The sequence below is a fragment of the Balaenoptera borealis genome (genome assembly GCF_965194805.1).
Source record: "Balaenoptera borealis genome assembly, chromosome: 1".
NCBI lineage: Eukaryota > Metazoa > Chordata > Mammalia > Artiodactyla > Balaenopteridae > Balaenoptera > Balaenoptera borealis.
In genome coordinates, this window is record NC_138860.1 from 56,073,156 (window position 1) to 56,101,101 (window position 27,946).

The 27,946-nt window shown below is 38.2% G+C and overlaps 1 protein-coding gene and 1 long non-coding RNA gene across 16 annotated transcripts in view; one reads left to right on the forward strand and one right to left on the reverse strand.

The window, feature by feature from the left end:
• Nucleotides 1–27,946, reverse strand: part of RABGAP1L (RAB GTPase activating protein 1 like) — a 789,965-nt gene that overhangs the window by 120,364 nt on the left and 641,655 nt on the right. For 9 of the 15 annotated variants that reach the window (XM_082379555.1, XM_082379554.1, XM_082379553.1 and 6 more), the window contains one exon: nt 15,983–16,111. In XM_082379555.1, the coding sequence (XP_082235681.1) occupies nt 15,983–16,111 (129 nt within the window). Of the gene's footprint in view, nt 1–9,821; nt 9,884–12,506; nt 12,744–15,982; nt 16,112–18,479; nt 19,638–24,609; nt 25,335–27,946 lie in introns of those variants that run through there. The other 6 variants (XM_082379543.1, XM_082379545.1, XM_082379547.1 and 3 more) reach the window with 6 other exon arrangements.
• Nucleotides 26,113–27,928, forward strand: LOC309605553. Its single transcript, XR_014231412.1, has 2 exons — nt 26,113–26,173; nt 26,338–27,928. It is a non-coding gene; the product is annotated as an uncharacterized lncRNA (long non-coding RNA).

Here is a 27,946-nt window from a genome sequence, read left to right on the forward strand (position 1 = left end):
CCCTGTGCCACATGCTCGGAGCACTTCGTTCCCTCGAGCCATCCACCTACTCGCTGTGGGGAAGTGTCTTTGGATCTGATTTTGGGCTCAGTTAATAGAAAATAGTTGGGAACATCAGCCAGTAGGCAAGATTAAGTTGTGCACCTTTTGACAGCAGCAAATATCTCTGGGCATTAAAGGCAAGTTCTGTCTCATACGGCAGTTTTCCTGACAAACGCTGTACTCTACTCGTGGATCCTAATGGGGGAAAGTAGTTTCCTCATTTTCTTTTGTCTTCCTTCGTTTTTCAATGGCATTTCCCTCACAATACTGAGAATATATTATACAATCTCCTCTCTGGTGTCCATTCCCCACTCCCCAGATCCTGGATCCATTTAAAACAAAGTCATTACAGTTTGGATCTTGTGATAATACACTGACTACAGGTCTGATTATTATATAAGAAATAAAGTTTTACCCTTCTCTCTAGCTATGAAACTAGTTCTTTTTTAGTTACCCCTGAGACCATCTACGCATGGCCCACCATGAAAAATTTACATTAAGATGAGTTTAACTACATCACCCACATTAAGAGTCTAAAGTTACATCTGTTGGGATAAAATGACTACAGCTGAACCCTGAGATGAATTAAAACAAAAACAGACGAACTAGGTCCTAAGAAAGCGTCTGCCTACAGCAAAGCATTGAATAGCTAGGTTGGTATCTTGTGGCAAACTTTCATTTGTTTCTACCATATTTTCATTGCTCAGTGTCAGAGTGTCAGACTGTCCTTTCTTTAAAAGAGGGTGAACTCATCCTATCAGAAAAAAAAAATGTGGGACATTTATCTTGAGAAATCAATTTCAATAGTCAACCTTAACTTCCTAACCAGAATATGTGAATCTAAAGGTCAGCTGCTGCTCTACTTTGGCCAAAGAAGTAGGTATTTTAGGGGATTCAGATTTGTCTCTAAATCTTTGATTGCAATATTCTTATGTGCTATTGTCTTAAGAAGGTGTTCCTGTTCATTTTGGCAAATGTATTCTTCACTTCCCCCAGTGATTTATGTCATCTGAACCTTTTTAATCAATAATGTTTGATAGAAAACACATAGCACAATGGAAATAAACCAAAATATTTTGAAAATAAAACAGTTAAATAATATTTATTTCAAATCCCCTATAAATTCTTGATAGCTATGAGGTAGAAAACCTTAAAAATTTTAAGTTTCCTCTGAACTCTGGAAACCTAACTTTCTCATGTATGATAAAATCAGTATCACAGGCTGGATTTTCTTTGTAACCAGAGTACCTCTACTCGAGTTTTATTAAGAATTCATAAGCAACTATTGCTTCTGCTATCAGGGAACCCAAACTGATGATGGTTCACTCACTCACTTGCATTGTGAAAAAAGTTGTTTGTTTTTTTTTTTGCCAACTGAAGAAGCAATACCAGTAAAAGAAACTGTATAAAAGGATATTATTAAATAAAGAGTATTAATAAATGAAAGTAAATATATTAAATGGAAAGGAAGTCTCCTTTCCACATCAAACTCTCAGCCTTCTCATCAGAAACTAAGTTAACGTAGGGGGGTTGTTTGTTTGTTTTTATGTACTGAAACATAAATTTGCCATACATGTGTGTGGTAGATCGTTACAGGAAAGGCTCCTAATCAATCATGTCTCCTGGCATCATTTTCCCTGTATATCCACTCTGACATTGACTCTCCATGTGATTTGCTTTGGTCAATGTGACAATGACAAATGTAACACAAGCAGAAGCTTGATAAGTGCTTATGCCATTGGGTCTTGCCTCCTTGGAAACCTGAGACCACAAGGCTGAGAAGCAGCCAAGGATGAAAAAACATGTGGAAAGGCAGATCCTACCCTGAGCTGTCCCACCAGCTGAATGCTACCACATGAATGAATCCAGAGACAACAGCAGAAGAACCACCCAGCTGACTCACAGAATTGTGAGAAATATTGTTGTTGTAAGCCAGTAAGTTTGGGGATGGTTTGCTATCAGCAATAGATAACTCATACAGTATGCAAGCACAAATAGGCAGATATATTGTTGACATTCCTTGATTTCAGTTTATGAAGAATAAAATATAATTGATAATTATGAGATACATAAAGAGAATGTCACAGAAAATATAAAACGTGATTATAACTTTATCATACATAAAGAAGGAACAGACTAGTCTGTCATTTGGGATCTGTATTAGCAGTCTTTTGATTATAAACTCTACTAATTTGGTATTTTATTTTATCTTATTTATGTTTTGGCCGCACGGCATGTGGGATCTTAGTTCCGCGACCAGGGACCGAACCCGCACCCCTGGCAGTGGAAGCTGGGAATCTTAACCACTGGACCGCCAGGGAAGTCCCATGTCTACCTTATTTTAAAAGGCTGTGGCATATACATCTTAGCTTCAGTTCTTTCAACAGTTATTTTTACCATAGACAACCAAGAGGTTTATGCAAGTAAGACATGAAAAAACTTTTAGAATTCTAAAATCATTGAATAATAATCTGAAAAATCGAATAGTTAAAGATAAGAAAGGGCATCTGGTTACCCAAGCATCGAGGAAGAAAGCTGACCTTCTATCCAAGTCTTAAAGGTCTTGAAAGATGGAAAATTCACAAGTTTATATTTCACGATCCCTGCAATCTACACAATATGATAGATACCCTTCTTAAAGCTGAACTCAGACTAAAAAACTCAGCTACTTCGCTTTTCTATAGGAAGAAACCTGGAATACTATTCAGTGAGATACGTGAGGATTTTTCTGTTTATTTACAGAAGTATTTTCAGAGAGGATTTAAAGCCCAACACTCAACCTAAATGAATAAGAAAAAAAAAGAAAGAAAAAAAATGAATATGTTAACTGAATAAATATTTAATGAGTGACTTCTTTGATCCAGCTATTATGCTAGGGGTTGGACCAGGCCCAAGGCATCTAGAGAAGAGCAAGGTACAGACAAACTCTTGAGGAACTCACAATGAGAGAAACTGACTCAAAACGATTACGGTAATAATGACAAACATTTTTTTGTATACTAATGATGCATAGCATTTGCTAAGTTTCTTATATATATTATCCCACTTAATCCTCACAGTAATCCTATTGTATCAACAATGTAATCCTCATTTTACAGAAGAGATAACTGAGATACAGGTAACTTGCCAGATATCACACAGGTAATAAATAGAGAAGCCAAGGTTTAACTCTAACCACATGGCTTCAGAAAACCACATTCTTAACTCCAACTGTGGTGCTCTAGTGGAGGAACTGCCAGAATTAGAATAAATAACAGCCTAGGTTCCCAGAGGAAGTGGTGTCTGTTCTGGGTCTTAAAGGATGAATAGGGGTTTGCTTGACCCCATAACTGCAAAAGGAATTGCTGGGACTTCCCTGGTGGCCCAGTGGTTAAGACTTCCCCTTCCAAGGCAGGGGGTGCAGGTTCCATCCCTGGTCGGGGAGCTAAGACCCCCACATGCCTCGCAGCCAAAAAACCAAAACATAAAACAGAAGCACTATTGTAACAAATTCAATAAAGACTTTAAAAAACGGTCCACATCAAAAAAAAAAATCTTTAAAAATAAAAAAGGAATTGATAAATAATTCAGCCAGTGCTTCACACATGTTTAGCTTTATTAATTCTTACAACATCCTTGTGCAGTAGGTATTAGCCTCACTTCATGACGAGAAAACTCATACTCAAGGAAATTAAATAACTTTCTCAGGATGTTGAGTTAAGAGTTCCAGGTAGAAGGCGCAAGATGTGACGAGCGAGGCCAGGAAAGGGCATGGCACATTGATGTGAAAAATGGGGATGTGTGCTAAGCTGAGAAGGCTGTGGGGTTTATCCTGCAGGTAACAGGGAGCCAGCAGTGCTCTCTGAATGAGGAGTAGTACGAGGAGGTTGGTTCTCTGGGCAGAAAACTCTGGTGGTAGTGAGTAGAGGAAACTCCAGAAGACAAAAACTTAAGCCAGAGAGACCAGTTAGTTAGTCTGAGGCAGCTATAGCAGTCCAGACAAGCAATGTCAGGGGCCTCCAACTATGAATTCTGAAGGTTCTAAGAAGATCCTACCATGTCAAACAATTTTTTTTTTTTTTTTTAATTTTCCCTCACAGGTGCAATGTCTACAATCTGGCTTCTTAAACAATGGCCATCCTAAAATTTGATGAAATATTTTAGAATAAAAGGTTTTATGTAAATAATTTTAGAAAATAAACTAAGTCCTTTGGTTCTATACAGTATCTAAATTATGTTGTTGCTTAAAATACTTATTCTATTACAATAGAATATAGACTTTCTTTTCTCACTGGACATCCTGCTAAGACATAACTTATTTCCTTGCACAACTCACTGCTTCTCTTTTAGGAAAGAAGGGGAATCAGGGAGGTTATGGTTGTATAAGATATGATACAATAGATAGACAGGATTATAAGGAAGTGAATGCATTTAGATCATACCAGAGCAGGGTATATAAGTTAGAACTTACAACAAGCTAACATGCATGCCAGAGGAAATTCCTTGCCAGCCAAGTGGGCTGATGGAAGTGAAGGGTGGAATTGTGAAGAAAAATAGGATATTTTAGAAAATCTGAGAGTTTAGGAGAAAATGGAAGAACTTGGGTAGGCTGACAAACACAGGAAACTGTCATGTGTTATCAGATGTTGGAGATACAGTTCAGGGTTGCCAAGAAAGATTCATGTTCAGAAGAGAATGTTTTCAGAGAAACTGGGTTGAAACTAGCATTCTGTTGACTATGAGAAAGACTTTGCTATGAGCTGAACTGTATGCCCCCAAAATTTATATGTTGAAGCCCTAACTCCCAGTACTGGTATCCTTATAAGAAGAGGAGATTAGACACAGATAACACAGGCAGCAGGATGACCATGTGAGGACACAGTGAGAAGACGGCCATCTCCAAGACAAGGAGAGAGGCCTCAAAAGAAACCAAACTGCTGATACCTTGATCTTGAACTTCTAGCTTCCAGAACTGTGAGAAAATAAATTTCTGATGTTTAAGCCACACAGGCTGTGGTATTTTATTGCAGCAGCCCTAACAAACTACCACAGACATGAAACTGGGGGCAGACATGAGACTCAGGAAAAAAAAAAAAAAGTACTGCCTGTTTAGGAACCAACTTAATGAGAAACTTCAATATGTAGTAAGAGCTGGTAGGAAGTACAGTGACCCTAAGGGCAAGGGATAACAGAGGATAAGGCAGTGCCTGGAAAAGAGGATGAATGAAACGCTGCATAGAACACACTGATAGAGGCACTGAGCCTGCGCCAAACTGAGTAACTGAAGCCTCCCCTGACCTGAGTGACACAACAGAACACGAAGCTTTACCACCTCTTCATGTGGTTTGTATGCCAGTATTCCCTCACATAATAATAATGATACTAGTGATGATGACGATGATGGTGACGGTGATAAAACCATTTGAACTACATATTACAGAGATTTGGATAGATTACAGGCATAGAAAAGGAACAGGCTAGACATTACAGATGAAAGAAATCGCTCCCTCCCACAGGTGGCAGTAATAAAAAGTCCCCAAGACAGAGGAATTGATAATAAGAATGGAGTGCCCATCTAATCACAACTATCAACTACAGCAAGGAATATAATTTTCCCCTCAGCAGTCTGTCTGCCTTTAGGCAGAGCTTCAGAAAGCTTGACAAACAGTTGGAGATATGTGAATAACACTTAAAAATCTTCACTATCTTTTTTGAGTTGCTATTCTCATTTACATGTTACTTCCACCATTTCAAAAGAAAAGGATTTTTCATGGTTGAGGGGGGAGGGGGAGAAAAAGGCTGAATAGCAAAATAAGTAAGTTCTCCAGAGTACTAATTAGACTCCGTCATTTCCCAGCTAAATGCTAAATGGATCCATGAGCTTGTGAAACAAGAATATGAGTAACTAAGTAAATATAATATGATTATACTTTATTCGCCCCAGGGAAGAGGCACTGGCATCTGACATAGCTGTGGCTGAAGTGTCTGAAATACCCCCAAGATCCAAAGGCCCAGCCTTCCTAACCTAACCTATTTTAAACACCTAAGACTTTAAATTTATTAAAAATAAATTTAAATTTAATTAATTAAATTTAACTTTAAATTTAAGAAAAAGTTAAATTACTTCCAATGAGCAGCAACAGGGGCACAGAGAAACACATTTATTTTCTTGTCTAAATCAGATCCCCAAACACAAACTGTGAAGCACACTTTAAATATAATCTTAACATGAATTCCAGTAGTAAAAAAAAAAAAAAAAAAATCAAAGAGATGTGGCTCTCATTGTAAATAGCCGTGGGAAAATTATTTTTACCTCTGCTTCCAAAGAATGAAGACGAGTTCTAACTTTATTTTCCAACACAAATAAACATAAATCATAACAACTGGATAAGAGGTAATTGGCAAAACACTGCAGAAAGTTATATGAAATATGGAAACTCCCACTTAAGAGCATAACCATTTGTCTTACTGTGTCTTTAGAAGACTGCTGAGAGTGAATTAGCTGCAGGGAAAAAGAATAAAGTTTGAGAGGAGAGGAACCACTAGTTGAAACAGCAGTTCTGAAGTGTCCTTTTCTGTTGTTAATGTATGTTGAGAGCTCTGTACCAACGACACTGTACCAAGTTTGGGATGCAAGTAAGGGCATATGCTTTATTCTTATGATTTATTATTTCTTTTTCTGAAAAAAAGAGATGCCCATATAAAAATCAATTTTTATATCCATTTGTCTTATTTTTCTTTGGAGTAGGACAATTTAATGATTTATATAGATCGGCTCATGATACAATATCCAGGTTCACCCATCAAGTTAATTTTAAAATGTTTCTATGGCTTTCTCCTTAATAAACTGACAGAAAATGACTGGCAGAAGCAGGTACGATGGTAGAAGAAAACAGCAGAAGTAATAAAGGATACAAATGCATTCCAGATGACTGGGAACAGCCAGAAAAGCAGAGTTTTCTGAATGTGGAGGGTGCCTGAGGCCTGGGCACCCAGAGCTCTGCCCTGTTTTCTCCACCTGTTATAAACTGCTTCAGAGTATGTCTAACATTTACGTGTTTTCTGCTTATTCCCACAATGCATGATTTGTGACAGGCAAGATCAAATTGTATTAATCCCTGTTTGGGGGAAAACAATGCCCCAAATCTCAGACACACTGAGGGTTATCAATGTTAACAGAAGCCTCAGAGGAAAAATGAAGCAACTGTTTTGATATAAAAACTACTTCATTATCAGTTTGTTAATTATCACATCCCTGTAGCCTATAACAAAATTAACATTTGCCTGGGAGAAGATTATGACACTCTAAACCAAATATTCCAAACTGTGGTTGTCAATGTGCAGAGGTCTTTATAGGAAAGGAACATGAAATGTGGTTCCATTAAAAATGAACCCTTTCCACGGTGCACATAAGGGCACGTATTTTAGATTCACAGAGTCAACAAAAGCCTCTGTGTGGTCTCATTGCTAATTCAAAAAAAGCCTCTATTTGGGAGATTACATTCTTGTTTATACATAGCAACAATAGCCAGAAAGAAATAGCAAACAGCATGAAGAAATTAGAGGTAAATTGCTCTGAATAAAATGTTCTTTATAGTTTTGCTCTAGTGTGAAAGTTATTTTCAAACAGTTAAATTCAAATCCATGGTTACAAATATGGAGGTCTGAGAGAGAAAAATATTAAATCTCTAGATAAACGAATTTACCTCTATCCCATTAAAAGCATGACTTGTGAGAGGCAAGATCAAATTGTATTAATCCACTTTGGGAGAGTGGATAATTGTCTGTCACAATACATAGATAACTGAGCTGGAGCAGAGCTTAGAGTTTTCTGAGGCAGGTAGTTACCATGGTAACATATAGTCAATGATGGCCTCCTCTCTAGCATGGGTTAGGAAGACAATTTTGGTGTGAAAGAAGAAGATGCTAGGGCAGGACTTTGTTTTTAGCCGCTAGGGCCCTCCTCTTCCTCTTATTTCCCTTACTCTTACTGCCTCTGCCATCTTTGTTTATTCCTCCTACAATGCATTTCAAATCTCTATGATTAGAGTAAAATGGTAGTGATGGTGGTAATGTCATTAGGACAGAGAGAAGCAAATCACAGGAACTCGCCATAGATGGCAAAATAGCAAATGGCCTGATTTTGTTGCCACTAAGTAACCTGAGCTACCAACTGAAAATTTTGAGCACAGGTCAGTGTTATCTTCTAATGTCACTAAGCTGTCCTTAAAATATAAATGGTTTTAGAGAAAAGATGTATTTCTCTTGGGTAATCACCAACAAGTCATTTAGTGTCCCCCTCCACCGTTCTCTGTGTTCTTAGAGTTCAATCCTTGGTACCTCTCCCTCACCCCCTTGTCCTGCAGTTTCTCAATCCCTATCTGTCTTCGCTGTCTCTTCTATTAGTTCTATTCCACTATCTATCATGTCAACCACTCTCCTGCTACTAGCCTCATCTCCCTGACCCTGTGGCGTGCTGGGGTTAGCAACTACCAGTCCAAAAGAAGTGACTTCATATTCGCAAATTGTGTGCCACTTGTTAAGTCACTGGTACCTTGAAATTGGCCATATTTTACCTGGAAATTGGCAAAAGCTACAAATCAGAGATTCCCCCTTTACTCCTCCCTCTCGTATCCCCAAGGTCTGGTTTATTAGTGCACCACTGCCCTGGTCCCACTGCCCTTCCTTTGTCTCATGCTGGCAAACCTCAACTATAGATGAAAGTAACTGCTTTATTCATGTATATATTTGGATTGCTGGGTATTTCTAGAGAAACTCCCAAAACATTGCACATTTTTGCCACTATGAATTCATGATCTCCAACAATTCAGCCCAACAATTCTTTTGTGTTTTCCCAGTTAGTTCTTCCATTCTTTGCAATATCTAAAAGTTTGTCCATGTTCTTTGAATCTCTAGCTCCACTACGTTCCCTTAGTTCTAGGTCCTGCTTAATAGAAATAAGAGAAACCTTCAAATGGAATATTCTCAATTTCTTTCCTCCTCACCTTACCTTACCTTACTTAACCTGCACATTTGTCTTTATCCCCATCTATTCCTTGCTCATTCCCTCCTGCTGTAATGGAAGAAAAGTACATTCTTTAGAGTCTAATCCTTTATCTCCTCTGAGGTCTGTCTCTGTTGATATATTCCAATTTCTTTATTGAATCTTCAACTTTTCTCTTGTGGGTCTTTCCTTCTTATTTGAAGAGGGATGGTCTGGTCGGCCCCTGGATATCAACCCTCATCATTCCTTGAGCCATCTCCTAGTTTCTTAAACATACCATACTCCCTCCCACCCCACAGTGTTTACACATGCTTCCTTCAGTCTGAAATGCCTTATAATCTCAGTGCAAGAAAGCTTTTCCTAAACCATTGAGCCAGTCAGGTTCCTTTGCTCTTTGTTCTTCATATATCTTTATTATATCTCTTCTGAGCATTTGTCTCACTTTGTAATTATACATTTATTAAGGCAATTATATAATTAACATCTTCTGCACGATATAAACTCCATGAGTTCTGGGAGTGTATGTGCTTTTGCTCAACCGTGTGTTTCCTGGGCCTGGCACAGTGTCTGGCATATAGTAGGTACTCAATGAAGAAATTGACTCACTGAGCGTTATTTAAGCGTTTAAAGCCATCTTTCCCATCCTCCAAAAATTCATCTCAACCTCATGTCTACTTATCTCTCTCTCTCGTGTACTTACTCTTTGGCTTGCTGGCTGTTTCTTCCATCCTCCATCGTCTCCCCACACTAACCTCCTTAGAAGAGTTGTCTCATCTTCCTTTGTCCATTTACTCACCTCCTATTTATTCCTTGCATCATTGGCTTTTATATGTCATCACTCCACTGAAACTGCTGTCACTAAGACCACAAAGGAACCTCTTTCATTAACTGTTGCACGATGTCCACTTTCACTCTCAGTACCTTATGAGACCTCTAAACATCATTGACATTGTTCAACTTCTTCCTTCTTGAAAATATACCTTTTCCCTTAGCTTTCACACTTCACACTATTCTGGGTTTCGTCCTGCCTTTTCAGTCTCACTAGCTGCTGTTCCTCAGCCCATCTTTTATATGTTAATGAACCTACCCTCAACCCTTCTCTCTGCTCCTCTGAAAATTTACCCACTCCCATGGTTCAAATACTGATGACATCCAAATGCCTACTTTTAGCTCAGATCTGATTTCCATTCCATATCCACCTGCTTATTGGATATTTTTACGTACTTGGATATGAGACTGTAGATATACACCACAAACTTAAACATGTCCAACACTTAACTCATTATCTTCTATCCTTGCAATTTGTTCTCCTTTGTGTGTTCCCCTTCATAGAGTGACTACTACCAAGTTGCCTGAGTGAGAATCCTGAGCGTCATCACGGCTCTGTTTCTCTGCCCTAATGCTCTCATTTAATCACTAAGATCTGTTGATTCTATCTCTTGAATATTTCTGGAATCTGTCCACATCTCTTTAGCCCATAACAATAGTCTGGTCACTTCTCAACTGGATTACTGCAACCACCCCTGAATTGGTCTGTTACCAAAATCTAATCTTATCCATTTTAATCTATTCTCTACACACCAGCCAGAATAGCCTTTCTAAAACATAAATCTGATCATTTCTGTCTCCTCTTAAAAAACCCACAATACTTCCCCCTGTCCGAGGATAAAATCCAAGTTGATTACCGTTGGATTACAGGCTTACATGGCTCTGTACCAGCTGTTTGGCTCCTGCTTACCTCTCTAAGTCTTCTATCTACTCCCCTCATTCCCTCTGTCCTTGAACCCTATTCTCCAGTCATGAACTGTGCTTAAGTCTTGGACAGCTCCATCGTTTCTTACCTCTGGGCCTCTGCATATTCTCTGCATGGAACTTCCTTTCCCCTCCCTCCATATACTCCTTAATTCCTGCTAGTCCTTCAGGTCTCATCTTAAATCTTACTTCCTCTGAGAAGTCTTCTTGCATAGTTCCTGGCACATAGTAGATACTCAATAAATGACCTTTCTTTCCTAGTTCCCTTGTTTTAGTTTAATGTCAGATTTTGCAGTTTTAATACTGTTCAAGTTATTTTACTAATAAAATATAAACAAAATAGCCTATTTTACTTTTTAAAACATTCTATTGTGAAGATTTACCAGTAGAATATTTTGAGTGATATGATGAACTTTTCTACTAATGAGGTTCATCATAACTGTGGCACTTGTAACACTGTTCCAAATAAAAATCAACTTTAAAAAAAAAAAAAAAAAGACTTGCTTCCCAGCTTTTGGAGAATAATTCTCAAGAAAGTTTGACATGGCCATAGAACTAACGTATATATATATCTGTCTATATATATCTATATCTATATATATAGATATATATATATAGTACTCTAAATTATGTTATAGATGTTTTACTCTTCTAATTCATCACTTTATTTTTATCAGAGCAGTGCCCACTAAATGGTGTTTAAAAGAGCCAAATTTTTAATATTTCATCATCTACATACATGGCACCTATTTGAAACATAAGGAGGCATAAAATATTGCATTAAATCACATACAATGTCTAATACCTGGCAGTTTTTGACCAACAAGAATGGTAATTTCATCAATTCAACCTAATACAATATAAGTGAGTGATATTGAATAAAATTATGTAAAAAAAAACACATCAAGAAAAATTATAAAGGTTATATGTATATGCACTTGAATATATATAGGTATCACATTTATAAATTCTTATACTCTAAAGAAATATCAATTTTCTTAACAAGCTTAAGATGATCCCACAGCACAAAAGTTAATCTTTTTGAGTCACTGAGTTCCCTTTAAGAATCTAATAAAAGCTACATATTTTCTCACCAGGAAAAACAAAATGCTTAAACGCTTATATAAAGAAATTCAAATTTCTAGTGACTCAGAGTCCATGAAGCCAAGATCCAAGTTTAAGAACCTCTGCAATAGCAAAATTTTAAACTATAAGCTAACAACTGAATAACGATATTCAACAAAAGTTGCCTTCCTGTGAAAGTGCAGGATATTCATATATTAAGTAACCACATTATTTTTCAAAGTAAAGTCTGATGGGTGAATGTATTTTCTCATTTTAGCCTGGCTGGATCATAGGAACAGAAGGGATATCAGAATAATTAAAAGTCATGTTAGTAAATTAGAAAAAAATAAACACCAAAAAATATTCCTGATATTTAATGTCACACGGGTTTCAGAAGAATAGTTATTTACCCAGTCCAATGTGCTTTATTAATAAATCCTGTTAACCACACACAGAGGTAACAATTTATTTTTTACCTGTTAACAGTTGCCTTTATTTCAAAACCAGTCAGTTTACTGAAATAACTGGGTCACCTAGTTCCTTAAAGTTAGAGGAAAGTGATTCATTTTCAAGGATAATTAAATGAGAACATGTCCATTCCAAGACTATACGACCGTACACAAATCCTATAAAAATAATTAAAATCCAAAAAAAAATGTATTACCTTTGACAGAAATTCTAGTGTTAAACAGGCTGTGGATAAGAAATCATGATTTCCAACTTTTTTGCCTGTTCCATGCCTGTCGTCACCTTTGTCTGTGAATGCTTTAACGTGCAGCCGTGGTCTGCATGTCCACGATTTCCTAACATTTCCAGTTCCCAGCACATGCTGCTGTAATGATGGCACGATGACTCACATCCTTACCACACTCCCACTTTCATTATTCAGTGTAACACCTCATCCTCCACAGCCTCTCATGGGTTGCAGCATATCAGAATGGGGAAGGGGGAGGAGGGGCCGACAGCGGAACAGGCCTGAGTGCTTTTTCAAAACTGCAAGCTGCTGTGAAATCCATGTAGTGGGTTGTGACTAGCAGAGGGAAGGGTAGAAGTTTAAAATGGAATAGAATAAAATATAGTAGAAGAAAAACATCAGAGTGCATCATACATTGTAAGCGTAAGTATCTCTTCAGGTGTGTGTGTGTGTGTGTGTGTGTGTGTGTGTGTGTGTGTGTGTGTGTGTGTGTGCGCGTGCGTGCGTATGTGCGTGCGCGTATGTTTAAGGTCTTGATATAAAAGCTATTTCAAAATGTAGGTCTTGGGGCTTCCCTGGTGGCGCAGTGGTTGAGAATCTGCCTGCCAATGCGGAGGTCACGGGTTCGAGCCCCGGTCTGGGAAGATCCCACATGCTGCGGAGCAACTAAGCCCATGAGCCACAACAACTGAGCCTGCGCGTCTGGAGCCTGTGCTCCGCAACGGGAGAGGCCGCGACAGTGAGAGGCCCGCACACCGCGATGAAGAGTGGCCCCCGCTTGCTGCAACTAGAGAAAGCCTGCGCACAGAAACGAAGACCCAACACAGCCAAAGATAAATAAATAAATAAATTTATAAAAAATGTAGGTCTTGGTTTAAACACAATCTTAAATTTTCATGTTGGAGATCTACGTTCTAGTCCCAGCACGATCCCTGAATACTGTACAATTTATGTCTTCTTTCTTTCAGTTAAACCTCACATCAGCCTCACGATCATGCTATAAATTAAAATGGTGTCCCTTGGGTACTGTTTTAAGTATCTAAGAGAAAGGTACTCTCCTTAGATAATACAAAAAAACGAAACAAAACACAAAACAAAATAACAACCCTATTATTACTTAAAAAAGAATTCCTATCTCTCTGTTCATGCCCAAATAAATCACGCTGGTTGCACATAGCACTTTCATCCCAGGAACAATCCGTTCAGATCATATTTTGAACTTGTCTTCTAACATTTTATGTTTCAGTGTCTCTCAGATCTCACGTTTCTGGCTTGACAATCGTTAGTTACCTCCATCCTCTGAGGAGCTTCCTAAATTATGTTGGGAAAAAATCTTTCCCTGTACATTTCATATTTTTAAATTACTTTCCTGGGTTTTTTGTTCTCAGTTATTTTCCCACAGTTCTAGATTTCCCTTGAAAATATTTACCTATACCTCTTAACTCTCTACTCTTTTATTCTTAGAAATGCGTGCTGTCTTTTAATGGATCTCTACAGCACTGCCCCAAGTTATAGTACTTCTTTCTGACAGCTCTGGAACAATCAGCTGGCTGAAGCCTACCTTTCAAAACTACTACCCACAAAATTCAATCAAAGGCACCATGACCACTGTGTTTTCAACGTCTACAGACAAATGTGGCTTATGCTTAGTCATCTGGCTTAGCCAAATAAAACAATCAGTCATAAAGCCTTTAAAAGTTTGCATTTCAGGATGAAGACTTCAGCGGTCTATCTTTCTTAATACCTTTGGAAAATGATCTCTTTGAATATAGAGTTCATTTGGAAGACAATGTAATCTTTTTCTCCTCAAGTTATTTACGTTCAGCATTGAGTTGTACTTTTGAAACATTTAGAATTTAGTTTAAAATAAAATTCAAAAAAAATCTTACACCAGAAAAGTGTTACAGTGTGTATTGTGCTTAAGTGAAGTCTGTGTCAAAATACATTTTAAGAAATGAGCTTAATAAATCAATGGCTACTCTGTCTTCTAATTGCTCAATCCCAAATCTGTGGAATCATTTTGACTCCTCTTTTCCTTTCACACCCATGTTTAATACATCATGAAATCCCATTGGTTCTCTTTCAAAATATAACCAGGTTCCAACCACCTCCATCTCCAATCCATCTCTATCCCTACTATTATCACCCTGGTCAATCTATCATCATTTCTCAACAGGATTACTGCAAACCCCCTATCTGATCTCCCTACTTCTACTCTTACCTTCCTATCGTCTGTTCTCAACACAGTAGGCACTGTAATCCTCTAAAACCTCAGACAGATCTTATCACTCTTCTACTCAAAACCTTGGAAGGGCTCTTCACTTCACTCCAAGCAAAGCCTAAACCCTTATAGTGGCCTACATTTTTAGGCTCCTTGTGAGCTCTCTAGCTTCCTCTCCTATTGCCCTCATTTTCATTCACTTCATTCCAGCTACACTGGTCTTCTTGCTGTTCCTCAAACTCACATGGCATGAGCCAGCCCCAGGGCCTTTGAACTAGCTGTTGCCTCTGCTGAATTGCTCTTCTCCTAGACATCTCCATGACTAATTCATCTCCTTCACCTTCAGTGAGGTCTACTCTGACTACCTAACAACAACTATAACTTTCCTTCTTCCCATCAATCCAATCTTGCTTATTTTGCCCTACTTTTTCTTTTTTCATAGCTATTTATCACCTTCTAACATATTAAATATATTCTTTAGTATGTTAATTGTTTACTGTCTCTTTCCTTCGGCAAGAATGTAAAGTCCGTAAGACCTGGGATCTTTGCTTTTTCAGAAAGCAAATTTACATTTTTGTCATGGTTAGGTAAGAAGATTCCCTAGTATATTCCAAAGGTCCAAGAATTTACATCAGTAAATTGGTTCCAATTTTTTTTTTTAAATGTGCTATCTCACCTTGATACCCCAATTCTCTAGATAGAGATTTCTATTTTAACTTATTTATAAAATTTGTTTATTTTTATCAGACATCTGATAAGGAGCAATGTATCCACAAACATTTGTCAGGTGTGGGATGGAAATGGGTAGATCAAGACAGAGCTTTCCAAGTCCCTTAGAGAAAGGAAAGCACGGCCTAAGCAGGCTTTTCTTGCTTGGTCCTAAATAATCTTAAAACAGATGGCAAAAGCTAAATACTAAGTCTGCTGCTATGGAAACCACTATCACAGCAACCCATTCTAGAGCCCCACCTATGAGATAAATGTTTGTCTTCCTCTTGTTACAACCTGAACATGCTAACGTTCACTCTAAGTCCTACTAGAAGGTACAGCCACTATAGATACATATCAGCTTGACAAAAAAGTCTGAGAGAAACTAGGTCATACACCACATCACCTTAAACATAGTCAAAATCCAGCAACATACTGAGAAAGAGTTTTATATAATTTGCCATGTTATTCTGCATTCAAGTTCCACCTTTATTATCTATAAATTCATATATCTTACCTTAATATTGCAAGCCTGCTCCATTAACCTTCTTGCATTTTCCTCTGCCCTGTATCTCTTTGGAAGCTGGACTCTGAAGAACTTTAAAGCACCTTCAAAATCAGCCTGCAGAAGATCTTCCTTTGAGGTCTAAAAAATAATCACCAAGAATCATCAATTACATTTTAACCTACGTTCAGAACGAATACATTGAAAAAGGAATTTCTATTTTCTTGAATGTACTTTTATAGCCAAGATCTAGGTGAGCTCCAAAAATTTTTAGGAAGAGATTTCTAACCTCTTTACTATAAGCTGAAATAAGTCACCATAAATCCTAGACGTGACAAAAGAATTAACAGGCTAACATATTTAATTTATATTACCTGAAGATTTGAATAGTGGATCCTGGCAAAGCTAACCATGTTATGGCTCTAAAAAAAGAAAAATGCCAGAAAAGGAAAAAATTTGAACTCTGGGACTAATCTGTGATTTTAGCTTGGTAGGCATTTTAAGGATATTTTACAAAGCTGGCTGAAGACATAGACAATGCAATCAAAGCACAGCAGAATTATATAATAAACACCTAATGACAGGATGACTTTTCAACTAGTGACAGTAGCAGTTCAAGTGAAGAAAATAAGAAATTGTACCCATATCTTAAAGACTGCTATAAAAAAGTAAATGAAGCAAACCACTTAACTACTGAACTTCTTATGAAAACTACTGCTTGCCAGATTTACTTAAGAAATAACCACCACTTATAAATATATGTATGCACAGAAAAAAGACTGAAAGGAAATAAAGGAAACTGTTTCTCTGGATAGTGGGATTATAATTTTTTTTTCTTCTTTATAGTTTGCTGTGTTTTCTGCAGTAAAGATTTTGTAATAAGAAAGGCAATAGGGGCTTCCCTGGTGGCGCAGTGGTTGAGAATCTGCCTGCCAATGCAGGGGACACGGGTTCGAGCCCTGGTCTGGGAAGATCCCACATGCCACGGAGCAACTAGGTCCGTGAGCCACAACTACTGAGCCTGCGCGTCTGGAGCCTGTGCTCCGCAATGGGAGAGGCCGCGACAGTGAGAGGCCTGCGCACCGCGATGAAGAGTGGCCCCCGCTCACCACAACTAGAGAAAGCCCTTGCACAGAAACGAAGACCCAACACAGCCATAAATAAATAAATAAATAAAAATTTAAAAAAAAAAAAAAAAAGAAAGAAAGGCAATAAATATTTTAATAAACAACTATATGTAATCGCTGGCAAACACTGAGACACAAATTAAGAGACTGAGAAAGACTGGGTACACAGAAGTAGGCCAAGCCAAAAAGAAATAAGGTGTGTTAAGAGTCAGCACTTAATTGTCAAAAACTGCAGGAATAAAACAAAACCAAACAAACAGACAAAGACAAAACATGGTGGCTAGAAATCACAGAACTACATGTTAGTTCAAAATATTACTTTATTTACATTCAAATTAAAAACTGATTAACCTTAAAGACTGCATTGAAAGAGCATAAGGAAGTCAGAGGAATTCTGCTCCTAATGAGTTGTCATCACCACCAGCCTGGTCTAAGCCATTGTCACCTCTCAGCTGAGCCACTGCAGTAACTCCCCAGCTGGTCTCCCTCTTTCTGCTCTTGCTCCCCACCATCTCCTCTCCTTACAGCAGCTAGATGGTACTTTTTCAGATCATGTTGCTCTTCTGTGTAAAGCTCTCCAGTGGTTCCTACTGTGCTCAGAATAAAACCCAAAATCTTTACCATTGCCCACAAGACCCTTCAGGATCTGGGGCCCTTGCCTTCCCCTCCAACCTCATGTTGAATCACATCTCCCTCCTTGCTCTCAAACTCCAAGCACACTGGCCTTCTTTCTGTTTTCTTGTACACACCAAGTTCATTCCCAACTGAAGGCTACTGCCTGTTCTCTCTGCCTGGAATATTCTTCCCCCAGATCTTCATAATGATAACAACTTCTTGTGATCTAGATTTTAACACAAATATAAGATCTGAGTTAGGCCTTTTCTGAGCACTTAAATTCTTCCTCCCAGCCCATCAAGTCATTTTCCATCCAGTCATTTTCCAGTTTTACATCTGTTTTCATCCTAAGGAAAGGGGATTTGTCTGTCTTGTTCTTTGCTGTATCCACAGTGATAAGACTACTGCCTAGAGTACAGGAGGTACTCAACTAAAATTTACTGAATAAGTGAATGAATTCTACTTTCGCCTCTCTTTCACTATACATATATAATTTTTTCTTCCCTTCTCTCCTCCCCTTTAAACAGAAACATGTAAAATAGAATAATATATTAATTCACACAGCAGGCATTTTCACAGGGAAGTAGGTTGGCCCAAGTTTAGATTCACAAACTAGTAATCAGAAGACAGAGCCAGGCTAATAGTGCCAGGGAAAAAAAACAAGCTTCAGTACATCTCAGATTTATTTCCTCCCTCACAGATACTGAGAGATGGTGGCAATAAGTAGCGGAGAGAATATTTAGCATGATAAAGTGCTATCATCTCACCTTAACTTAGTCGGAAAAGGCAGTTACTGGAAACAACTTCAGCCCCAAAGAGGGCCTCTTCAACTAAAATATCAACTGCTGAATTATTGAGAAAGCATCCACCTACCAGTTATGCCAGACATACTACATCCTTTTTCACCTGTAATACTGGTTCTGATGATTATCTCTTTGGCAATTGTTGGGAAAGTTCAACACAGGCTGCTTATAGAGTTTGTAGCGAAACAGGATGAGTAGCTTTCTTCATTACTCAAAAACCTTCTAAGGGCACCTCTTCTATTGTCAGTGCAACTAACCTCTAGCTACCTGCAAACAGATGCCCAAAAATGGTGGGGAGCAGTCTATTGCCTGCAGGCAGCAGCATGGTTACCTAATTTTCTAATACTGCCCAAGGCCTAATTTCAAGTCCCGCCTCTGAGTTCATACAAAAGCAGAAAGGTTAGGATTAAAGATGAGAAGTCAAATATCCTGTGACATTTGCCCTCTGGTCAGGCAGGGATGGCCAGGCACACAGAGATGCTGTTTGGAGGAGGCTGTGGTCTCAGGGGAGGTACAGCAAGGCGCTCCCTACCCAGGTGGGGAGAAGCCCAACTCAGCCCAGTTGGCTGAAGCCCAACTCAGGTTAAGTCTCTGGAAACCAGAATTCAGAGTGCCCTGTGACTGCCATTTCCAAGACACTGCTGGTGTTAGTGAAGCTCCAGATTGCGTGACTGGCCTAACTCGAGCCCCTGAAGAGAGGAGCTCTGATAATCATGAGGCAAGTGTAGAAAATGCATCTTATTTAATCCTCTAATTTTAGCCTCTAGGAAGTACTTGTCAATTAAAGGTGCTCAAGCAAGGTTGCAAAGGATGGAATAGTCATTTTAATTCCAACTCTGGCTAACTCATGGTACTGCATAATTCTCCACTGTTCTCCTACTTTAAAAGTGGGACTGGGCTTCCCTGGTGGCGCAGTGGTTGAGAATCTGCCTGCCAATGCAGGGGACACGGGTTCGAGCCCTGGTCTGGGAAGATCCCACATGCCGCGGAGCAACTAGGCCCGTGAGCCACAGCTACTGAGCCTGCGCGTCTGGAGCCCGTGCTCCGCAACAAGAGAGGCCGCGATAGTGAGAGGCCTGCGCACCGCGATGAAGAGTGGCCCCTGATTGCCGCAACCAGAGAAAGCCCTCGCACAGAAACGAAGACCCAACACAGCCAAAAATAAATAAATTAATTAAAAAAAAAAAAAAAGTGGGACTATCTTCAACCTCGAGTATTTGAGAATGAAATAAGTTAAGGCATATGAGTACATTTTGTGAACCCCAAAACAAATATAAGGGACAACATTTTGGAGTTCTCTCTGTTGCTCAAATATGCTCAGATACTGAAATTTTAGTATAACATTTTGTTACATTGCTTATAGTCCTTTTTTCCTAACCTTACAGATACATCTCATATATATTTAACAAAATTTGAGTCACTTTGTACCTATTATTTTGTTAAATATACACACCTCATAAATGTCAAGCATTGATGTAATAATATTAGTCCAAAATATAGGTAGTGGTGCTTTCTACGAAACTAAAACATGGCTTCAATCACACATGCTAATTATTAATTAGCTGACTATGGAGATATTAACTTAATTAATGGTTATAATTGAGTTTATAATTGCATGAATGTTAACCCTCTACTCCAACAAAGAAGAGAAGTTTAACACATGATCTTGTGATAAGACCCAAGCTTTAAAAGTACACCCCTAAAAGGCAGACTAACATTTCAAAAACCAAACCAAGTACCTGAAAGAGGTTGGGCTGGCTTCTGGATAACATTATCCATCTGTACTCACTACACAGAACCCCATCAGGCTAGAATAATTGATTTAAATTGGAAAGGCTGTTCTTCAACTGGGAAATTCTTAGAGTTTTTCCATATTACCTTCAGAATAGGGAAGGAACAGTAAAATAATGAAAATGCAATTACTTTCCTAACATTATTTGTTAAGTAATGTCAGCCAGAAGATAATATAGACAAGAATTAGGGAATTTGAATAAGCAAAGGCATGTTTTCTTCTCTTGTACAATAAGAACTCTACCAGCTTTTAAATAAGAACTAATAAATGATAACTTTTGAGAATCAGTGGCTCTACTAATACTCATCTTCTGCTCTCCAAACTTTCTGTCAAATCCTTTTAAGTGATGATAGGAAACATGTTTACCAATTACACCTTCAAAGGTAACATTACTTCTTCCTCATTTCTATGAATAGAGCTATATAAAAAGATTACCTGGATAATTAAAAAACATTTAAACAAGTCCTACTTCTACTTCCTTTCAAGTAGGTAGAAATAAATATCCAGAGGGAAAGGTAAGTAGGATGTTAATGTAAGAATCCTTCCCACTCACCCCAGTAAAATGAATTAAGCACATTGCCAGGCACACAATAGACACCAACATATATCTGTTCCATGAATTTATAAAGGATCTACTTCAAGCATACTCACTATTAATAAGTCAAAAATTTATAAGATGCAAAATAGAAAGGAGATGTAGGACTTATTTTGATGTAAAAATTGATTTTTATATTTGCGGGGCATCAGAAGTATACATGGCAACTTTTATACTTGAGTCTTTAACTTCTTTTAAGAGTTATCATCTCTCTTCAGTGAGTAATCCTTGCAGCAGTCAACAACAGCGGTAAAAATGAGAGAGAAACTTTCTCCTCTGCTCTTTTATTCCCTCCTTAAAATTACTGTTTTAAGGAAGTCCACAAATTAAAAAAACAAACAAAACTAGGATGCAGTTTGACAGCATAAGAAATATGATCAAAATTAAACTTTAAATGGTTACTGGAGGGACAGCTGGAGCATTTGGCTATAGATATATGTCAATCCTCTTCAGCCTGAGAGTCCTTTGGATTCACTGTGCACAGTGCCCAGAGTATCAGATTGAAAGTATAGCCAACACCTGATATCAACATATAATGATCTGAGAATAACTTCCCATGTCATATAAAAGCAAAAAGAAAAAATCTAGGAGGATAGGGAAGATTTTGAACCTGAGTAAAAGTTTTTCCTCTTTCTCCAAATTTCACACACACTTACAGAGGAGTATGAACTCTGGCTATGTGCCCCTGCTAATACCATTTGGAGTGTGTTTTTCCCACTGAAAAATTCAGTGCAAGAGTATCATATTTTAAAGTGATTTAAAAAAAAAAAAAAGAAGGCAGGGTGGGTGGAAATGAACAGTTCTAACATTTGAGTGTTAGCTCCAGATGCTTCTATTCGAAACCTCTCATTTTCTTGGATGACAAATCTTTCTTTAAGGGCCTCTGATAAGCAGCAAAATCTAGGTTTGATTATTTTAGGGGATTATTTGAAAAAAAAAATCTAGGCATGTTTCTCTTTCTCACCTTTACTATATTCACCACAAATGGCTTTTCTTCCTTTAGTTATAGTGTCTAACAGGATTTCCATTCCGTTGAGAAATGTTTCTGGAGGTCTAAGAATCATTTGCAAGCACAGGCTTTAGAAGAGGACATTACTTAGCTGGTATCTAGGATACGTATATCCCTTGCTTTGATATTTTAATTTCACCAAAGAAACGTGTTTGGTGAGTCTGCACACAGAATTTATGCCTTGTGGTGATATCTAAAATGGAGTACTTGTACTTGATTTATTAAAGGGAAATTATTCTTTACTAGGTGTACCTTTGAAGGACAATAAGCAAAAATTCCAAATGTGCTTGGTGTTCTCATAGCTTGATGGTCTCTCTGTGAACCAGGGAACAATAAATAAGGCTCAAAGTCCAAATCTACAACACTGTCTTGGTAAATCTTCATTTATTTGATCAGTTTCATTAAGAAAATTAACTTGTCTTATATGAAGAAAACTACTGGGATCTTAAAAGTAAAATAAGGGATTTGTATGTGTTTAACCCACACACACATTCATATTTAAAACATGATTAAAAACCTAAACTTCAGTGCTTGCCCTCTTGACTGGTAATGGAAAGACTGCAACATTGCATGTGGCAGGATTCCTTTTAGGATTACCCTGTGCAGATTAGCCACTGATCCCACATCATTAGCCAGTCTAATAACACAAGGCTGAACAACTGTACTTCCCTCTGGTACATATGCTAAACTTTGAGCAATAACTCATTGGATAGCTGATCCCAATTTATAGCCATATTGCTAATTAAAGGGCATGTGATTTCTCAGAATGTAGAGTACCCTAGTTCTATCAACAATCTTTTAAGTACAACACTGTATAACAAAGTCAGAGATTTCCAAATGGCCCTATACACAACGCAGAACACACTTTTCACATATAATGCAAATGGCACTATTACCTGGAATGTTAGAGCCCAAAACAACCTGAGGGCTGTGCCACCACCTCAGGTACCTAATTGAGCAACCAAGCCGACTTTGTACAGTTGCAACATATAGATATCTATGACCTCCCACAGAACTGAAGCTTGTGAAGCTTATGGGTTTTGTTGTTGACAATCGTTTTACGCTAGAGTCATCTGGATTTCGATGCAGATTTTAGTATGACAGATATTCTTAGTTATCAATTTTATGTTTTCCTTCAAAACACTGAAAATGTAAATGCCAAAGATAGGCAGCGCCGGATCACTGTAAAGTTATCAGTGGAAGCCCGTGAGACACAAAGTTAAGCAGTCTTTAAGAATATGGAAGTGTATTAGACCAAAAACTGATTCCTCAAAGAGAGGCAGAGAATTGGTTGAAATATATTTTAGCACTTCTTAGTGTCAAAGCTCCTGAAAAAAAAAAGTTTTTTATTTCACTGTTAAAAAACAAAAACAAAAACAAAAAACTCCTTTCTAATAGAATCATGAATCTTCAGTTTTCTCCTTTATTAAGAAAAGAAATGTGATGATTCAGGGGAACAAAATTCAAGTGAGCACTGATGACCTCACCTAGGCATTAAAACATATACATTGAGCTCTTCTTTCTTAAATGACAAAGGAACCATATTTCTCAAAATATACCACCCCCTTCTCTATAATTGTATGCTGGTCACTGCATCTAACTTCACCTTGCAATGATAAACAGACTTTCTTCTGGGTGAGAAATCCCTTATGTGCACGGCTACCTAACATGTCTGTTATGATGATACAGGAGAGATTATATTTACATGCGAATAGATACATGAAGACTTACTTAATAATTGTAAACATAAGCATAAACAGAGATGAACTATACTAGAGGGAGATATGTGAGAGAAAAGAGTTAAATTCAGTCAAGTCAATATTGTACTTTTGAAAAAGCCTCAAATATGAGAGAACCAAATGAGGGAACAGTCTAGAATGGTACTAAACTCCATTGTATAAAATAAACAAAGCAAAATTATTCTTGCCCAATTACCAAATAATGGTATAGGACTACCATAGACCAATTACATTATAGAACAGTTGCTAGGTATAGTTCTCAAACCACTAAAAAGAAACACTGCACCAGTGATTGTGGGTATTTAATTTTAACCCTTGGTAGGAAGTGCAGAAGGGTGATTTTTCTCTTGTTCAGGAAATCAAAAAACAAGCAAGGCAGACTTCCCAGACTCAGCACAGACCCAACAGCTTTAAGCTGTTTCATAGATACACAGTCCGAACATTCCAGGAGAGAAATCTGTAATTTCCTAACCAATGATTTTTAAGGGGCAAAATTCCCTATTAACACAACCAAATTGGCCATCAAATGGAGAGGTTAGAAAGCAAAGCAGGCATAGTCTAGATAAGTCGCAATAATGTCTGGTGTAAAATTTAACCCCTTGGAGACAGAAATAGCAGAATGCCTCCATCAAGCACTTGGGTATTCTGCTTTATTGCTGAGCCTGGCCAGCCATAAGACCTTTTTTTTTTTTTTTTTTTTTTTTTTTTGCTGCCACAGAGATAATGCCACTAACGTGGGCTCGGAGAGGAGAGCCATGTCTCCTCTAGCCAATTAAGGAGTGGCACGGACCAGGCTCGGACAGAGCCCCATGCCTGTGGCCACTCAGCACTTCCTTCTCGGTAGAGTGGGGAGAAGGGGAAGGAGACAGGAGACCGCAAGCCTCTCCCAGGGATACAGGGAATTCTCACAGAGGGTGGCAGATTCTTTACAAATGAAATTCAATGAAAAACAGTCTCACCGCCAGAAGCCGAGGCACAAACAGACGATGCCCCATCCCCAGAAGTTCCAGCACTCGACACGCATACTCATTCACCAGCTTGTTCCTCTCGTCGTGCATGTCCTGGGACTTTTTGACAGGAGCTGTGAGCTTAGCAGCTGGGGCTGGGCAGGGCACCCCTTCTTCCATGAGCAGTAAGTAGGTATCCAGAATGAGAAAGCTGGATCTCTTATCCACAATTTTGAGAACTGCGGCGGGAGGGGAGCCAGGCTTAGGTCTCCCCAGGAACACGCACAAGCCAGTCTGTGGTGGGAACTGCCAGCTAACGTCTCCACAAGAAAAACATTTTGGCTAAATTATCTACTGTGCCAGAGCCCCAAAGTAGACTGGAAATGAAATCAAATGCTGATCTAAATAAAAAAAAACAGCAAAAGCAAGCGAATGCAAGAAAATGGCCAAGAGTGATGCAGGAGAGTTCACATACATGTGTAAAAATGGACAAGCTGCTTAGAAGGGTCTAGCATGTGAGTGTGTGTGTGTGTGTGTGTGTGTCTGCGCTGTGTGCATGTGAGAGAGTGAGTGTGTGTGTGTGTGTGTGTGTGCGTGAGCAAAGAGCAGGAGCAGGAGCCAGGAAGCCAGGGCAGTTGTGAAGCTGCAAGGAGAAAAGGATGAGCTCATTGCAATCCTTGATTCGTGACAAGCAGCTCTGCTGCTGCTGCTGCCTCTCGCTGTGAATCAGTAATGAAGGGGTAGGGAAGGAAGGGGAGGGAAGAGGAGGAGGTAGGTGAATGAGCACGCAGAGTCTGTCTCGGGGGAGAATGCTGTAATAGGAAGCCAATAGCGAGCCTTGGACAGATGCGCTTCCCCTCCCAGTCCACCTTCAATCAGTGTTAGGCTGACAGTTTAGGCTGTTGAATCTTAAACCCACAGACAGATGAACTCGCTTCTCCTAACATGTGATGCTCACAGAAAAATCAGACAGCCTGCCAGCTAAAAGGCTGACCTTTATTCACTCTTGCTTTCTAATAATGGTAACAGATACAAGTCTGATTTTTTTACTGCATATTTAAAGTGGGATGCTCCAATCCTTGTTAGATTACTGAAATCTCTAACAGAACAGAGGCTTAGGAGAAAATGATAGAGTATAGACAGAAGAGCAAGGACCGAACATCCAAGAAACGACATGCCCTCAAGTTGAAGTGTTTATACAGTAATGACTTTTTGCAATGCTAGGATATGCAGAAGTATTTCAGCATTCTGGGAAGGCTAGCTGCAATTAAAAGGAAGATTATTTTTAATGTATTTTTATTTGTTATTGTGGTATAGTTGATGTACAGCATTATTTAAGTTTCAGGTGTACAACATAGCAAAAATGAAGATTTTATAAATACACAATGTGATAAAGCATAAAAACCTACAGCATAATAATAAGAGTATACCTTTAAGGAACTATTAAAGTTGAGATTCTCAAAGCAAAAATAACTTTCCTAACCTAAAGACTTTGATAAACACTCAGTTAATAGTTCAAAACATTGTTTTGATGCATTCTGGTCTAATCCTTCCCTTGTAATAGTATAACTTAAGAGTTACTCATAGTTTAAAATTTTACAATCTTATAAAGTTGAGATTCTCAAAGCAAAAATAACTTTCCTAACCTAAAGACTTTGATAAACACTCAGTTAATAGTTCAGAACATTGTTTTGATGCATTCTGGTCTAATCCTTCCCTTGTGATAGTATAACTTAAGAGTTATTCATAGTTTAAAATTTTACAATCTTACTATTAAAGTTTTATATTAATTTCCTTGATGTGAATCATCAGTTTTAGCCAAATCAAGGCAGAAGGACAAGATCCCCTTTAAGGGTAGTTTCTTAACTTTATCCTAACAATTAACTACTATATATTCAGAATCTTGGTGCTACTGTTCTGTAGTTGGTCTCATATGAATACCAGACCAGTTTCTCCATGCAAGCTGTAGCATGGTGCAAAGACGAATGGGGCTAAGAGAGCTGGAGAAAGTTCCTTCTGAGTCTTAGTTTCCTATTTTGATAAATAAGTTACAGATCTCTGCAAGTAAGAAAATAGAAACATATTTATCAGCATACCTCTGTGATCTTGGTTACAGAAATACATTAATTACAGAATTGGGGATAAAGGGAAATATTGCCTTCCTTAAGAGAATATTGTTTGGTTTATTTTTCCAAAACCTCAGGTAAACAAAACTTTTTTTGGTTAAACATTTAAAGTATTAATTAACAAAATATCTTAAATAAGATATTTATATTTTGCTGTCAGGCCTTCTATTTCTTCCAAAAATGATTTCTTAAAAACCTATACAGGGCTTCCCTGGTGGCGCAGTGGTTGAGAATCTGCCTGCCAATGCAGGGGACACGGGTTCAAGCCCTGGTCTGGGAAGATCCCACATGCCACGGAGCAACTAGGCCCGTGAGCCACAACTACTGAGCCTGCGCGTCTGGAGCCTGTGCTCCGCAACAAAAGAGGCCACGACAGTGAGAGGCCCGCGCACGGCGATGAAGAGTGGCCCCCGCTTGCCGCAACTAGAGAAAGCCCTCGCACAGAAACGAAGACCCAACACAGCCAAAAATAAATTAAAAAAAAAAAAAAAAACCTATACAAAGTAAAGATTTTAATGTAAAATGATAAAAGCCATTAGAATATGATATGTATATATATATGTATATATATGTGTGTGTATATATATATGTATATATATACATACATATATATATACATATATATATGTATATATATATGTGTATATATATATACATATATATATATATAAAAATTCAAGATCCCTAAGATTTTGGAGGAAATGTCTTACGGGCTACCCAGGGTGGGAGTTGGTTTAGCCAGAAGGGGGAAGAGGGAAGAGGTTCTGGGTCTCTCATTACCCGCGCCCCCTACCCTCCCCTCACCAGCAACAACAGCTCCATTTTCATCTAATTTACATAGTGAAGTTCTGCATGAGATTTTGTTTGAAAAGACTGTGCTACTGCTGTGTAAGTGTGAAAAGCACTGCCATAGAAGCTTTACACTGAAGAGCAAGGGGACATTTTGACTTGCAAAAGAAGAAAAAATTCAGTGACTCCTTAGCTTATAGGATTTTTTATGATTGATATTTTTTAAAAGATAGGGTAGATGTTTCCATCCATCTGACTTGGTCTCAAAGACCACTGGCAGAAGCTTTTTTTTTTTTTTTTACTTATATAAACCAGAAATAAAAAATTTATTGCCCAAAAGGAATTAAATTTAAAAATTAATCAAAAGACTTTGGAACTGTATGGTTTGGCTCTGATGCTCACAAAAGAAGTTAAAACTATATGCACTAAATATT